The 12,875-nt window shown below is 47.8% G+C and overlaps 1 protein-coding gene across 13 annotated transcripts in view; it reads right to left on the bottom strand.

Annotated features, from left to right (window-relative positions):
- ACOX2 (acyl-CoA oxidase 2) overlaps window positions 1-12,875 on the bottom strand; it is a 30,788-nt gene that overhangs the window by 1,074 nt on the left and 16,839 nt on the right. For all 13 annotated transcript variants that reach the window (XM_019984687.2, XM_019984686.2, XM_019984694.2 and 10 more), the window contains 2 exons: window positions 10,892-11,109; window positions 3,118-3,250 (listed from right to left, as the gene is read on the bottom strand). In XM_019984687.2, coding sequence (XP_019840246.2) covers window positions 3,118-3,250; window positions 10,892-11,109 — 351 coding nt within the window. The remainder of the gene's footprint in view (window positions 1-3,117; window positions 3,251-10,891; window positions 11,110-12,875) is intronic.

Here is a 12,875-nt window from a genome sequence, read left to right as displayed (position 1 = left end):
TTGAATGAGCGAATGAATCAGTAGGTGTGTTGAACATCTGGCAACCATTTTAACAGATTTCTACAGTAGAATAATTGGGGGGGAGATAGGATTCTTGTTTAGAAATTATCCCCAGTGGTGTCTCTACTGCTTGCATCTATAGGTAATCTCTTAGAGGAGTTCTAGTGGGGAAGGGTTAGGGTCACTGCAGATGGTGACTGCAGCCATGAAATTAAAAGACGCTTACTCCTTGAAAGGAAAGCTATGACCAACCTAGACAGCATATTAAAAAGCAGAGACATTACTTTGTCCACAAAGGTCTGTCTAGTCAAGGCTATGGTTTTTCCAGTGGTCATGTATGTGAGAGTTGGACTGTGAAGAAAGCTGAGCGCTGAAGAATTGATGCTTTTGAACTGTGGTGTTAGAGAAGACTCTTGAGAGTCCCTTGGACTGCAAGGAGGTCAGTCCTGGGTGTTCACTGGAAGGACTGATGTTAAAGCTGAAACTCCAGTATTTTGGCCACCTCATGTGAAGAGCTGACTCACTTGAAAAGACCCTGATGTTGGGAAAGATTGAAGGCAGGAGGAGAAAGGGACGACAGATGATGAGATGACTGGATGGCCTCACCAATTCAATGGACATGGGTTTGGGTGAACTCTGGGAGTTGGTGATGGACAGGGAGGCCTGGCATGCTGCAGTTCGTGGGGTCACAAAGAGTCGGACATGAATGAGCGACTGCACTGAACTGAGTGGGAAAGGGGAACAGCCTTTTGCAGTTCATTACAAAGAAACGGGCTTGAGATAGCATCCAAATCAGGGGGAAAGACGGAAGACACCGAGGAGAGAGTAAACCATGAGAGTGCATCCTGCTGTCTGGGTTAGAGCTCAACACTTAACCTCCCCTAGACAGAAGAGATGCTTCCAGTTCTAACACATTTCACTCAGCATAGCATTTTCCTTTTGGTAGGAATGTCAGGGAAATAAATTCCCGTTTGTACTTTTGTGTCTGACGAGGCATATTTCAGAGTAGCTTTCATTTAAATTGATTTGAAATACCTGTAGTGTTCCTTTTTCTGCTAGGGCAAACGAGGGGGGCAAATGTCTCTTTCTGCAGTTTCAAAATTACCTACAGCAGATTAGACAATAACTCTTTAAAAGTGCTATTTTGGTAGTCCGTAGAGGAGCTGCAAATGTAAGATGAGGGGGCTGAATATCGGTAGTCAAACAAGTGTCATTTCAACTAGCTGGAAACAGTCCTTCAAGGTCAGGTGTGAACTCACGTTCCTGAAATCAGCGTGTGAGCAAGAGCCACACTGCTCTCCCTTTCCCCTTTTTAGCGAGGTGAGGTGCACTGGGATGGCGGGAGTGGCGTTACTGTGTGTGCAGCAGGGTCCTTGCCCCCTGTGCAGGTCGCAGAACCATGTTCATTTACTCCGTAATGAAAGCATCTACTCTGGTAGACCCTGGAGTTGGGACGATGAATTCCATCCTTGTTCACAGTCAAGTGGCAGGAGATCGGGGAGGGTGCCTGGGGTGTCGAGCATCCACATCCCTACCCAGTGTGCTGATGCCCTGGGTCAGTGACGCCCCTCACTTAGACAAGCCTGCAGCCATACAGTGTCCAGAGTAAATTCTTTCAAGAAGAAGGGTAGAAACAAGTAAAAGAGAGTCCCCTCTGTTCTTTGGTGAAGATGAGGAACAGGAGAACTGGCATGCTTCCTCGCATTGCTGCTAAAGCAGCTTTGAGCTGGATATGGCAGTGCTCCCTGACAGGTGTTAAGGCAGGGGAGGTTTTTCTCTCAAGCATCAAAGGGCATGTGTGTCTCTTTAGATCACAGGGGCTAATCTAGAGGGATGGGATCGCTGTAGCTCTTTGCCAGGGTTTAAACGTTAGAAAGTAGAGATCTAATCATTAGAAAAAGTAACATAATGTAAGTAGCTTGACTGTGCTAACCACTAAATGTACAGTCTTTAGGTAAGTTCTTGATATTTCCTTGCTGAGTTAGAAGGGTGCCTTCCTGGAGACAGGGAAGGACCGAAACGGATTGGCCTTCTATCTGATAAGCTTCTGGGGGGTAACTGGTTGTGGTGCAACTTAAGATAACCATGTTAAATTAAGCTGTGAGGTATGACAGGATGCAGAACGTTAAGAGCAAGTCTAACACCATGCTAAGTGTGAATGGACGCCTGAGAGGTGCCAATTTGATGAGGTGTTAAGACACTTTTTCTGAAATTTGACAGAAGAGGTAAAAAAGTAAGCTTCATCATCTGAATAACACATTTGCAGTATAGAATTCAAAATAGCCTGTTGTGTAGCTATAGTGAGCCTTTGTTTTGATCATCTGTATCAAGTCAGCTATTAAATGTTGGTTTCCCAAATTCTAAATGCAGGATCCATTTCTCTCCTCCAGTTAATGTACCCATTGATTCCTCGAGGCTCACAGCAGAGAGTCTGGGACCCTGGCCCTAGGCTGTTAGGATTTATTGGGTCCTCCGCCGCCTTCTGTTAATGAGTTCTGGTGGTCTCTGCTAGGCCGGCTGGGGATCTTTTCACCGTCACCTATGTACTTGTCATTGACTTGGCTTCCTGGGACACTGATGCACTGCGGCAGCCCCTCTGTCCCTGGGGTGCTGTTCCTTAAAGAGGAAGGAGGGCATCTCTCCCAAGTGGTGAGATCTGAGAGACACCCCCCCCCCCCCCAAGCTTCCTGTCCCTCTCAACACCTGCTGTATCAACACTAAACTGAGAGTTAAAAGGCTGAAAATAAGGTGGTTAAATCAGTGCAGCCGTTTGTCTTCTTATTTCTGTTACTTAAACGCCAGCCTGCCTCTCTGTGTGTATGCCCTTGGGTATGTCAAGCTGTGATTTAGAGCTTGGTCCTTCCTCCTAATTCCCTTCACCAAATTCTGAGCAGTGCATTTTGCGGATTACAGTTCAAACTCAGAGACGCTGCCAGGCCACATCCCTGCTCCTGTTTTTTGTGTTTTTTTTGTATTCTTAAAATACTGTAAATAGATATACTATGCCAAGCAATTTCTAACCTAATGGACATCGATTGCCATGGGAAAGCATGGAGGTACAGTCACTGCTTGTTCCCTGCTCTCTTAGGTAATTTATCAAGTGTTCTAGTCAGCTACCTCAGTATTGGTGGGTGACTTCTGAGCCCACTGGAACAGACGTTCATAGGCATGTCCATCATAACAGCCGAGTGCTGAATTTAAACACTGATCCGTGAAGTCAAAAGCATCAGTTAACAAGATAGCATCCTTCCTGAGAGGAAAAAAGAGAGTTTGTGAGTATATTAGATTGCTTGATTCATCTGGAATGGTGAATAATAACATCTAATTAGAAGTTGCACCATTATCCACTTTTTGAACAGCTCAGTTTTAATTTTTTTTGCAAGTTTTAATTTTTGATCAGTTATATAGGCACAGTAGAAAGAGTCAAATAGGTTTTCAAGGCTTGTTATTTAAACTCAGCATATCCCTGCCTCTCACCTCCATTTCTTCCCCCCAGCCCCTAGAGGCAGTCGAAGTTTTACTCTCTTAGCGGCTTTTTAGGGAACTGACCTGAATGCCTCTCAGTGTCTTGTTTGTATTACTACTTCCTGTTCAGTGTTGCTAGATATCATCTGTGCCTGTTACAGAAGATTGGATTTGTTTTAGCACGCCTCTCCTCGCTTGCGCCACCGTGCCCTCCCCACCCCCAGCCTCTGCCTCCTCTCCTTGGTCGTCCTGCCTCCTAGTATAGTTAGTTTCGGCCAGACTAACATTCAGTGCTTACCTTGTAACGGCTGTGTATTCTATATGTTATTATGACTTTAGACGCTCTCTGTTCACAGCTCGGCCGTGCTCCACCAACGCTCTCCTGACACAGGGATCGCTCTCCTGGCCCTTCTGTCATAATTCTTAGTGGTTTCACTGTCTGTGTGGATCCTCTAGAACTTGATGCCTCAGTTCCTGACTCTCCTGCACTGATCTTCTGCAGCCTCCCTCTGACTGCCAGGGTCACACGCCCGGGCTTGTCATCCATGTCTTCATTTCACCGTAAGCCCAGCCGTTTTCTTTTTCACCGTTTCTTGTCTTTCTAGCTTACTCCCTCTACTGCTCTGACTTCTGTAATTCTCATTTTACCTTTCAGGCAGCAAAATTATTTTCTTTTAACCTATGGAATGAAGTTATTTAAAAACTTGTTTACATGCTTCTCTTCCTTTTTTAGCAGAGGATATGAAATAAAATACATGACTGTTTACACTCTTCCTTAACCCTCATTTCACACGGCATTTGAGGTGCGTGGGATACTGTACTTACTTTAATCCTGGATGGCCTTTCCTCATCATTATGACATGGTTTTCCTACAGGGCTGTTCATAATTCTTTGACACTACTGGCACCTACTGCCTCAAGTCCCCTATCTATGTGAGCTGTCTTTCTTCATCCATCTGAAATTCCATGGTCTGTTATATTCACTCGCTGCAAGATACATTCAACAGGTTTCTTGCTTGTCATACTTGTTCAGCAAAATACCGTCCCTTGTTATATCCCGTTTTCCACCGACTTTGTCCCGCACCTTTGTAACAATATATGCCTGAAAAACCAATACTGACTGCCCTGAAGACTCGAGCGGGCCCTGATCGCTGCTTGGCAGTCACTCTTGGTGGCTTGAATTCATTCACTTGTTCATTCTCTTACCTTCTCTCCCACCTGCTCTTTGATCCTCAGATCTGTGGTGCTCACTTGCCCATCTCTCTTAACCTAGGTGACTTTGAGTCCCGTTTCACTGGTGTGAAAATAGAAGTGGTAAGAGGAGTCCACAAGTTCCCAAGCGTGCATGTAAACATACGGGGTTTTCTCTCTGAACAGGTGCACTGTCCTAGTTACCAGCTCCGGCCAGTCCCCCTTGTGCACTGATACCTTCCCCGCTTGCCCAATAGAGCCGTGTTCCAGAAGTCCTCCTGTATTTCCACCGCAATGTCGAAATTCCCGTCTGTACTGGGTCGTGTCCATCGGTGTACAAACAGGCTGCCATTTCTCCCATCTGTATCAAAACACTCATTTGACTCTGTTTCCCTCCCCATCGTCTCACCTGTACCTCGCCTCCCCTTTGTGACAAAACTCCTTGAAAGTGTCCAGCTTCTTTATGCTTGCTCTTTCCAGTTGTTCTTGTCTGGCTGTTCTCCTCAGCTAGATTCAGGTTTTCATTCCCTCCACTCCGCTTAAGCAGCTTTTGTCAAGGTCGTCTCCTCCTTGTCTTTGAAGGGTCCTGAGACTCAGTGCCTGGGCCTCTCCTCTTCATACACTCACCCCTCATGATACTGTCCTTCTGGTGGCTTTAAATACCAACCGCACGCCAGTGGCTTCTGCATTTCTCTCTCCAGCCTCACCTGCTTACTAACGGTTTACATGATTTCTAGCGGGCTCTTCAAACTTGAGGTATTCAAAAACAGCCTCCTGATCTTCGAGAAATTCTGTCGACCCTACCCAAACCTGGCTCTCCTGTAGCCTTCCCCGTTTACAGTAAATGGTGACTCGGTCCTGGCCCCAAACCTGAGCTCCTCTCGGTCTCTTACTTTCCACGTCGGATCTGTTAGCAAATCTTGTTCTGTCTCAAGAATAAACCCAAACTTGGACCGCTTCCCCCGACCTCCAGTGCTGTCACGCTGGTCCAGTCCGCCAGCATCTCTCACCGGGCTTATTGCGGCCTCCTAACTGGTCTCTCCGGAGAAGGCAATGGCACCCCACTCCAGTACTCTTGCCTGGAAAATCCCATGGACGGAGGAGCCTGGTAGGCTGCAGTCCATGGGGTTGCTAAGAGTCGGACATGACTGAGCAACTTCACTTTCACTTTTCACTTTCATGCATTGGAAAAGGAAATGGCAACCCACTCCAGTATTCTTGCCTGGAGAATCCCAGGGACACGGGAGCCTGCTGGACTGCCATCTTTGGGGTTGCACAGAGTTGGACACGACTGAAGCGACGCAGCAGCAGCAGCAGCAACTGGTCTCTCTGCTTTTCACCCCTCCCCAGTCGGTTCCTAACATGGCAACTGGAGTGATCCTTTATATACACACCTCAGATTCCCTCAGATTGCGTGTGTTATGCTCAGAACCACTCACAGCGAAGGGCAGAGTCTTGTCTTTGTCGTGCCCTCCAGCCCCTGCACTGCCCTTGCCAGCACACCCGCAGCTCGCCGACCTCTGCTCTCATTCTCCACCTCAGTCATGCGACTCCAGCTGCTGCGGCCTTTTCTCTTTCCCTGGGTGTACGTGCCGAGCGTGCTCTGCCTGCCAACGTTCGTACTTCTCCCTTGCATGGAGTGTGCTTTTCCCAGCCAGCCACACGCTCCTCCTACCTCCCCACCTTCAGATCTTTCTTCAGATCATCACCGTCCCTGGGAGGCCCTCTCTGACCTCGTGAAACTCCGGTCCTCCGTCCCCAGCCGCAGCGTTCCCAATCCCCGGCCCTGTTGTCCTGCCTTTGTAGTGTTTGTGACCGCTGCCTAAATGTTTGGCCTGGTTCATGGGTGTGTGTTGCTTCTCCTCTGGCCTTTTCAGCCTGAAACTCGTATGCTTCATTTGAGGAATGTTTTCTTGCACTGTTTTATTAATGATTTGCTCCCTTCGGTATTTTCTGTCTTCTCTTTCTAGTCCCATTCTTCAGATGGACAGTTAGAATCAGTCCTCTCACTATTTTTTGTCTTCTGTCCTTTTTCTGTCGTCTTCGGTTTGCTTGCTTTCTACGAGATTTCTGCAGCTTTGTCCTCCGGTCCTTCAGCTGAGCTTCTCATTTTCGCTGTCATTGATTTCACAGAACTCTTTCTGTTGCTCTTCTCTGAATATTACTTCTTAAGAAATGACGTTCTTTTCTGCTTGCCATACGTCCTGTGAACTCTTTGAGGGTGTTACTGATCTTTCAAAAAAGTTTTCACCCGGAAGATTCTCTTGTGTCTTTGGAGTTGCCTTGTTCTTGCTTGGTCTCTGTCTTTTATGACGGGTTTTCCTCGAGTGCTGGCAATCCCTGAGTGTCTGGTCATAGCTAAGAGTAGGACAGTCTAGCTGATTACAAGTCTGGTGTACTTGTCAGCGTGGAATTCCCTGTGGGCTGAACTGGGTGGACCATTGGGGAACCCTGGTGTCAGTATCTTCACATCTCTCTTCTTTGGACTGGTCAGATTCTCCAGAGGACCATGATGGCATTTTCCTACAGGACACTGACCTGGCTGCCAGTTTGCTGGGCACTTGTGGGAAAAGGGAGCTTGCCAGGTGGTGCCAGAGGTACAGAACTGCCTGCCAGTGCAGGAGACATAGAGAGGCAGGTTCAATCCCTGGATCGGGAGGATCCCCTGGAGGGGGGCATGGCAACCCACTCCAGTATTTTTGCCTGGAGAATCCCAGGGACAGAGGAACCTGGTGGGCTACAGTCCGCAGGGTCACAGAGAGTCAGACATGACTGAAGCGACTTGGCACGCATGCACATGTGGGAAAAGAGGGCTGGGGGAGACGGCTGTCAGCATTAGCCTATAAACATGTCTTCAGGCCCCTGGTTTCTGTAGGGTGGCCCAGTGGTCCTCACCCTCAACTAAGCCTGAGGTCTTCTAGTCTGCAGACCCTCTGCTCAGCCTTTGGCCAGGGTTTGGTCAGGGAAGGTCTTACCCCTGCTCAGAGAGGAGGAGAGGAGCGGGGATCGGGCTCCTTCTGAAGTAGACTCCAGCCCACCCTGTCGGTCCTCCCTTCACCCCCGTTGCCAGAGGGACCTGGTGCTGCAGCTCTTGGGTTCTGTGGTGGCCCTTGATGGCTTCTCGGCTTCTGCTACTTTTGGTTTGTGATTCAGTGTAATCAGGTCTGCCGAGTCACTGTTTGTCCATCTCCTCTCCAGAGTTCCTGTTTCCCTCTCCTGCGCTCTCTCTCTGGGGGTTTATGCCTTTTAACATTTTAAAATTAATTTATTGATGTTTTTAGTAGGGTTTCAGGAGGGAACAAAAGTAAATGCACATGTTCAGTCTGCCATCTTTGCCTAAAAGTGTCACCCCTGGGATTTTAGGACTGTTTAAACCACTAAAAACTGTTTTAGTCGCTAATTACCATGACGCAGAGAGCTGGTTCTTAGTGTCACTTAGAATAGTGTGCCATCCTTCATTTGTCAGCTCAGAAATCTGAGGGTGATGCTGAATAATCAAGGCGTGGAGTGTGGCACAGGACTGTTAAAAGCCTGGAGTCTCTTAGGCTCCTAATTACCCGGCCGCAGTAGGAAGGTTACTTTAGAAACCGTAATGTGAATAAATCCGCGTGTGGGTTTGATGTACGCACATTGTTTGCGTCAGTGCTTTCTTGTCTGAATTGTAAGTCTCTGGGCCCAAGGGAAGCACTCAGCATGCTGTTGCAAATTTAAAAAAAAATCATGCTTATCGGTGATCTTTTGTGTTTCTTTATCACAAACAGTCAGGGCTAGAACGTTATCATCTTCATGTGCTTTAAATGCCAAGCGTTTCAGAAAGTTAGACACACTTGGGCTTGAAATGTGCAGTACTCAATTATGCTATTAATGGTTCTAATCACTGGATTCTCTCTATTAGGGACAGTTTCATACCTGGGACATAATTTTACATCTGATATAGTTTTGATAATTTTTGAGTTTCAATTCACTGAGCATCAACTTGGAGTCACAAGTAACGTGTTGGATATTGTTCAAAATGAAAAGAAGTTGGTCTAGCTTTTTTTCTTTTAATCTCCTTCATGAATATCTTTTTTTTTTTTTTTTTTTTAAGTTCAACTCTTTATTGGCTGTGCCTTGCCGGATTTGGGATCTCATTTCCCTGACCAGGAGGGATTGAACCTGTGGCTGCTTCCTGCAGTGGAAGCGTGGAGTCCTAACTGCAGGACCATCAGGGAAGTCCCCTTTTCTTTTGTTCTCCTATTCTTGTTGATGGTGTGAACTACTGGAGGTTTTTGGGGAAGAGTCGTACACTTATGCGTCATGCCCTGCGTGGCTTCCAACAAACACAGCAGGCATCGTCTTTTCTCAGAAAAGCAATGTCACAGATTGTTTCCTTTTCCATCTTATGGACAATGGTTACTAATTAGTAATAATTTCTATTTCTTCCAGTATCCTGGTCATTTGGGGCTTTGGTTTTCTTAAAGTGATCATTTTGATTATATATAAAGTGACAGGATGAATGTATTGCATTAGTATGTCATGGCGGTCAACTGCACTGCTTATGCTGTCTGTAAAAACTATATTATTGTTGAGCAAAGTCCAGGAGATCATTAAGAACAGCGAAGCCTAGCATGCTGCAGTCCATGCAGTCGCAAAGAGTCAGACACGACTGAGTGACTGGACAACAACAAATTGTTTTACAAGTCAGGACACGAATTACTAGATTTTAAAAATGTCATCTTGAAGCTGAGGGAGTATTAAAGTGAGTTTAGTCAACTAAGCACATTCAACAAAAATAAGGATATATTTGAAATAAACAATAGCCCAGCCTTCATTTTAACATGCAGTTTAAGAGCACGTGCTCTGGAGGTAGATGGGTCCTAGACTGTGCCCTGCCCCTCTTCTGGCTGGTTGTGTGACCTTCAACCCTAAGTCCCAGTTTTCTCCCCTTTATAAAGTAGGGAAATTAATAGTATCCACTTCGGAAGCCTATCAGGATTAAATGAGATGATGAATATAGAAGCTTTTGGCATACTGTCTGGTAAACATAAGTGTTCCTTAAGTACTGCTGCTGCTGCTAAGTCGCTTCAGTTGTGTCCAACTCTGTGCGACCCCATAGACGGCAGCCCACCAGGCTCCCCCGTCCCTGGGATTCTCCAGGCAAGAACACTGGAGTGGGTTGCCATTTCCTTCTCCAATGCATGAAAGTGAAAAGTGAAAGTGAAGTTGCTCAGTCGTGTCCGACTCTTCGAGACCCCATGGACTGCAGCCTACCAGGCTCCTCCGTCCATGGGATTTTCCAGGCAAGAATACTGGAGTGGGGTGCCATCACCTTCTCCATCCTTAAGTGCAGTGTCAGACTTTATTTTTTGGGGCTCCAAAATCACCGTAGATGGTGACTGCAGCCATGAAATTAAAAGACACTTGGTCCTTGGAAGAAAAGTTATGACCAACCTAGATAGCATATTACAAAGCAGAGACATTACTTTGCCAACAAAGGTCTGTCTAGTCAAGGCTGTGGTTTTTCCAATGGTCATGTATGGATGTGAGAGTTGGACTGTGAAGAAAGCTGAGCGCCAAAAAATTGATGCTTTTGAACTGTGGTGCTGGAGAAGACTCTTGAGAGTCCCTTGGACTGCAAGGAGATCCAACCAGTCCATTCTGAAGGAGATCAGCCCTGGGATTTCTTTGGAAGGAATGATGCTAAAGCTGAAACTCCAGTACTTTGGCTACCTCATGCGAAGAGTTGACTCATTGGCAAAGACTCTGATGCTGGGAGGGATTAGGGTCAGGAGGAGAAGGAGACGACAGAGGATGAGATGGCTGGATGGCATCACTGACTCGATGGACGTGAGTCTGAGTGAACTCCAGTAGTTTGTGATGGACAGGGAGGCCTGGTGTGCTGCGATTCATGGGGTCACAAAGAGTCAGACACGACTGAGCGACTGAACTGAAGACTAAGTAAGACTCATTAATACTATTCTTGATACACAGTATTAATATGTAGTATGCTTTATTTTATTCATATTCTATGGATTCTATCATTGCCGGATCATGTTAGAGTTTGAGGTAGCTAGATGATTTACTCTGAAACATTTTAGTTGTGATTTTTTTCCCCTTATTTTTTCCCCTTTCTTAATCCATAGTGTGTCCAGGACTGTTGCTGCTTTTGCCAGACCTCCATTTAGCAAGAATTTTGGAGCTGAAGGTTTTGGTGTTTGAAATGAACAGAGGGTTGAGGGTGAAGGGCAGCCACTCACCGGATGAAGGGGAGCAGGTCCAGGTAGGCTTTTCTCGCCATGTCTATTTGGGCACCAGACAGGAAGCCGTCATGGAGGAAGTCGCCCGCGTTAGTCAGGATGCCATGTAGGGCATAGAGGTCAGAGAGGCGTTTGAGCACCTGGTGAATCGCTGGCTGGCTTTCCAATTTCTCCAGAGCTTCTGTGAAAATCTTCACAGTGACATAATAGAGGTGTGCCTACAAAGATGCAGAGATGCGTTAACCTCTGATTTCTGCCTCCACAAATCATCCCGGAAGCTTGGCAAGACTGCTGGAAGAAGGTTGCTGTGGCCGTGTGTTTCCCAGCAGTCTGACAAGCAGCCGCCTCTCTCCTAGCTCACTGCGTCTGGCTAAGCCTTTTCGACGGTGTCCGTGTGCGTGCTAGCGGCTGGTGGGCTCTGGAACTTGGCCCTTCGCTTCTCATTGTGCTTGGGGCAGTTTCAAGTTGGTTTGAAAGAAAGAATACAGGAGTGTTGGAGGCTGACCTGGGCCAGGGGGGACAGCACCGCTTTTCTCGAGAAAATAGCCGTTTATTGTCTGCCGTGTTCACCGCCTTGCCGCCTGTACCTGGGCCGCTGACCCCGTGCCGAGTTCGCAGCAGTTGGATGTGGTTAAGGAGCGGAGGTGCTCCGCCGCCCTCCCGGGTCAGATGCCTTGGTGCTCAGGCTGCACCCGGTGTGGCAAAGTTAGAGACCCTCACTTTCCCACTTACACCCTGGGTCCCTTTTCTCACCTGAGAGCCGCATCCCTGAATTCTCAGGGCTCTGGATTGAAGAGTGGAGTGATGAAGAGCTGCCCGAGGGTGCCCGCCTCTGCCTTATGGAGCAGGAAGGGGGCCAGAGAGAGGAGGGGCTCCTTGGGGCAAGGCTGAGCTGCACCCTGGCACCGTGCTCTGAACACAGTCAGCCTTAGTTTGTGACTGTATTGGTTTCAATCTTCTCTCCTGTCCAGGTTGGGGTGGGAGTGGGATTTATACTCTGTAGCATTTATACTCTGTGATCGGTCATGTCTGACTCTTTGCCACCATTAGACTATAGCCCACCAGGCTCCTCTGTCCATGGGATTTCCCAGGCAAGAAGACTGGAGTGGGTTGCCACTTCCTCCTCCAGGGCATCTTCCCAACCCAGGGATCGAACCCACGTCTCCTTTGTCACCTGCATCGCAGGGGGATGGATTCTTTACCGCTAAGGCACCTGGGGAGCCCTGTTTATGTACTCAAGCTGGCTCTCTAAGTTTTACATCTATTAACTCATATAACCTTCACAATAATCCTACAAGGTAGATCCTATTGTTAGCTCCATTTTGTGGAGGAAGCGTGTGAGGCATCTAGAGAGTAAGTTCCTCACCTAGGCACTGGCTAATGAGTGGTAGCAGTGAGTTCTGAACCAGGGCAGTCAGTCTCTCGATTAAGAATTGGTAGCATTACTCGCTACCCTGTGTTGCCAAAGCCACCAGAGACTGAGGCTGGATGTTACTGGGCCAGGACCAGAACTTGGGCCAGGGTTTGCTCCTGCTTGCCCACCCCTCTGCCACTGTTCCCACCAGCCCCTTGTGTTGCTCTGCTGGGCACGTCTGGTTTCCAGATGAGACCCCGTTGGGTCCTTGAGGTTTCTGTAGAGGACAGGGCCTCCCAGGGCCCAGAGCCCAGAAAGTGCGGGTTTCCCTGCCCATTATGACTTTAGAGGGTCGGCATCAGCACCGCCTTCCCAAGAAGCTGCTCATCCTTAAAACTGAGATTACGCGTCTCTCCCTCTTGGGGTCATGGGTATTAAATGAGGTAACCCCGGCAGTCGCGCCTGGTGCCTTTGAAGGCAGGGCATGGGTTTGGAAAGCAGGTGAACAGTGGGCAGGTGCGGTTCCTTTCTAGGTGTCTGGTGAGACTGCAGCCTTTGCTTACCCTCTCCTGTGCCGATGGTGCATTGAACACAGCAGGCAGCACCTCTATGGTGGACAGAGTGGAATGG

This window comes from Bos indicus, chromosome 22 (assembly GCF_029378745.1).
Source record: "Bos indicus isolate NIAB-ARS_2022 breed Sahiwal x Tharparkar chromosome 22, NIAB-ARS_B.indTharparkar_mat_pri_1.0, whole genome shotgun sequence".
NCBI lineage: Eukaryota > Metazoa > Chordata > Mammalia > Artiodactyla > Bovidae > Bos > Bos indicus.
This window is presented reverse-complemented; position numbering and strand designations above follow the sequence as displayed.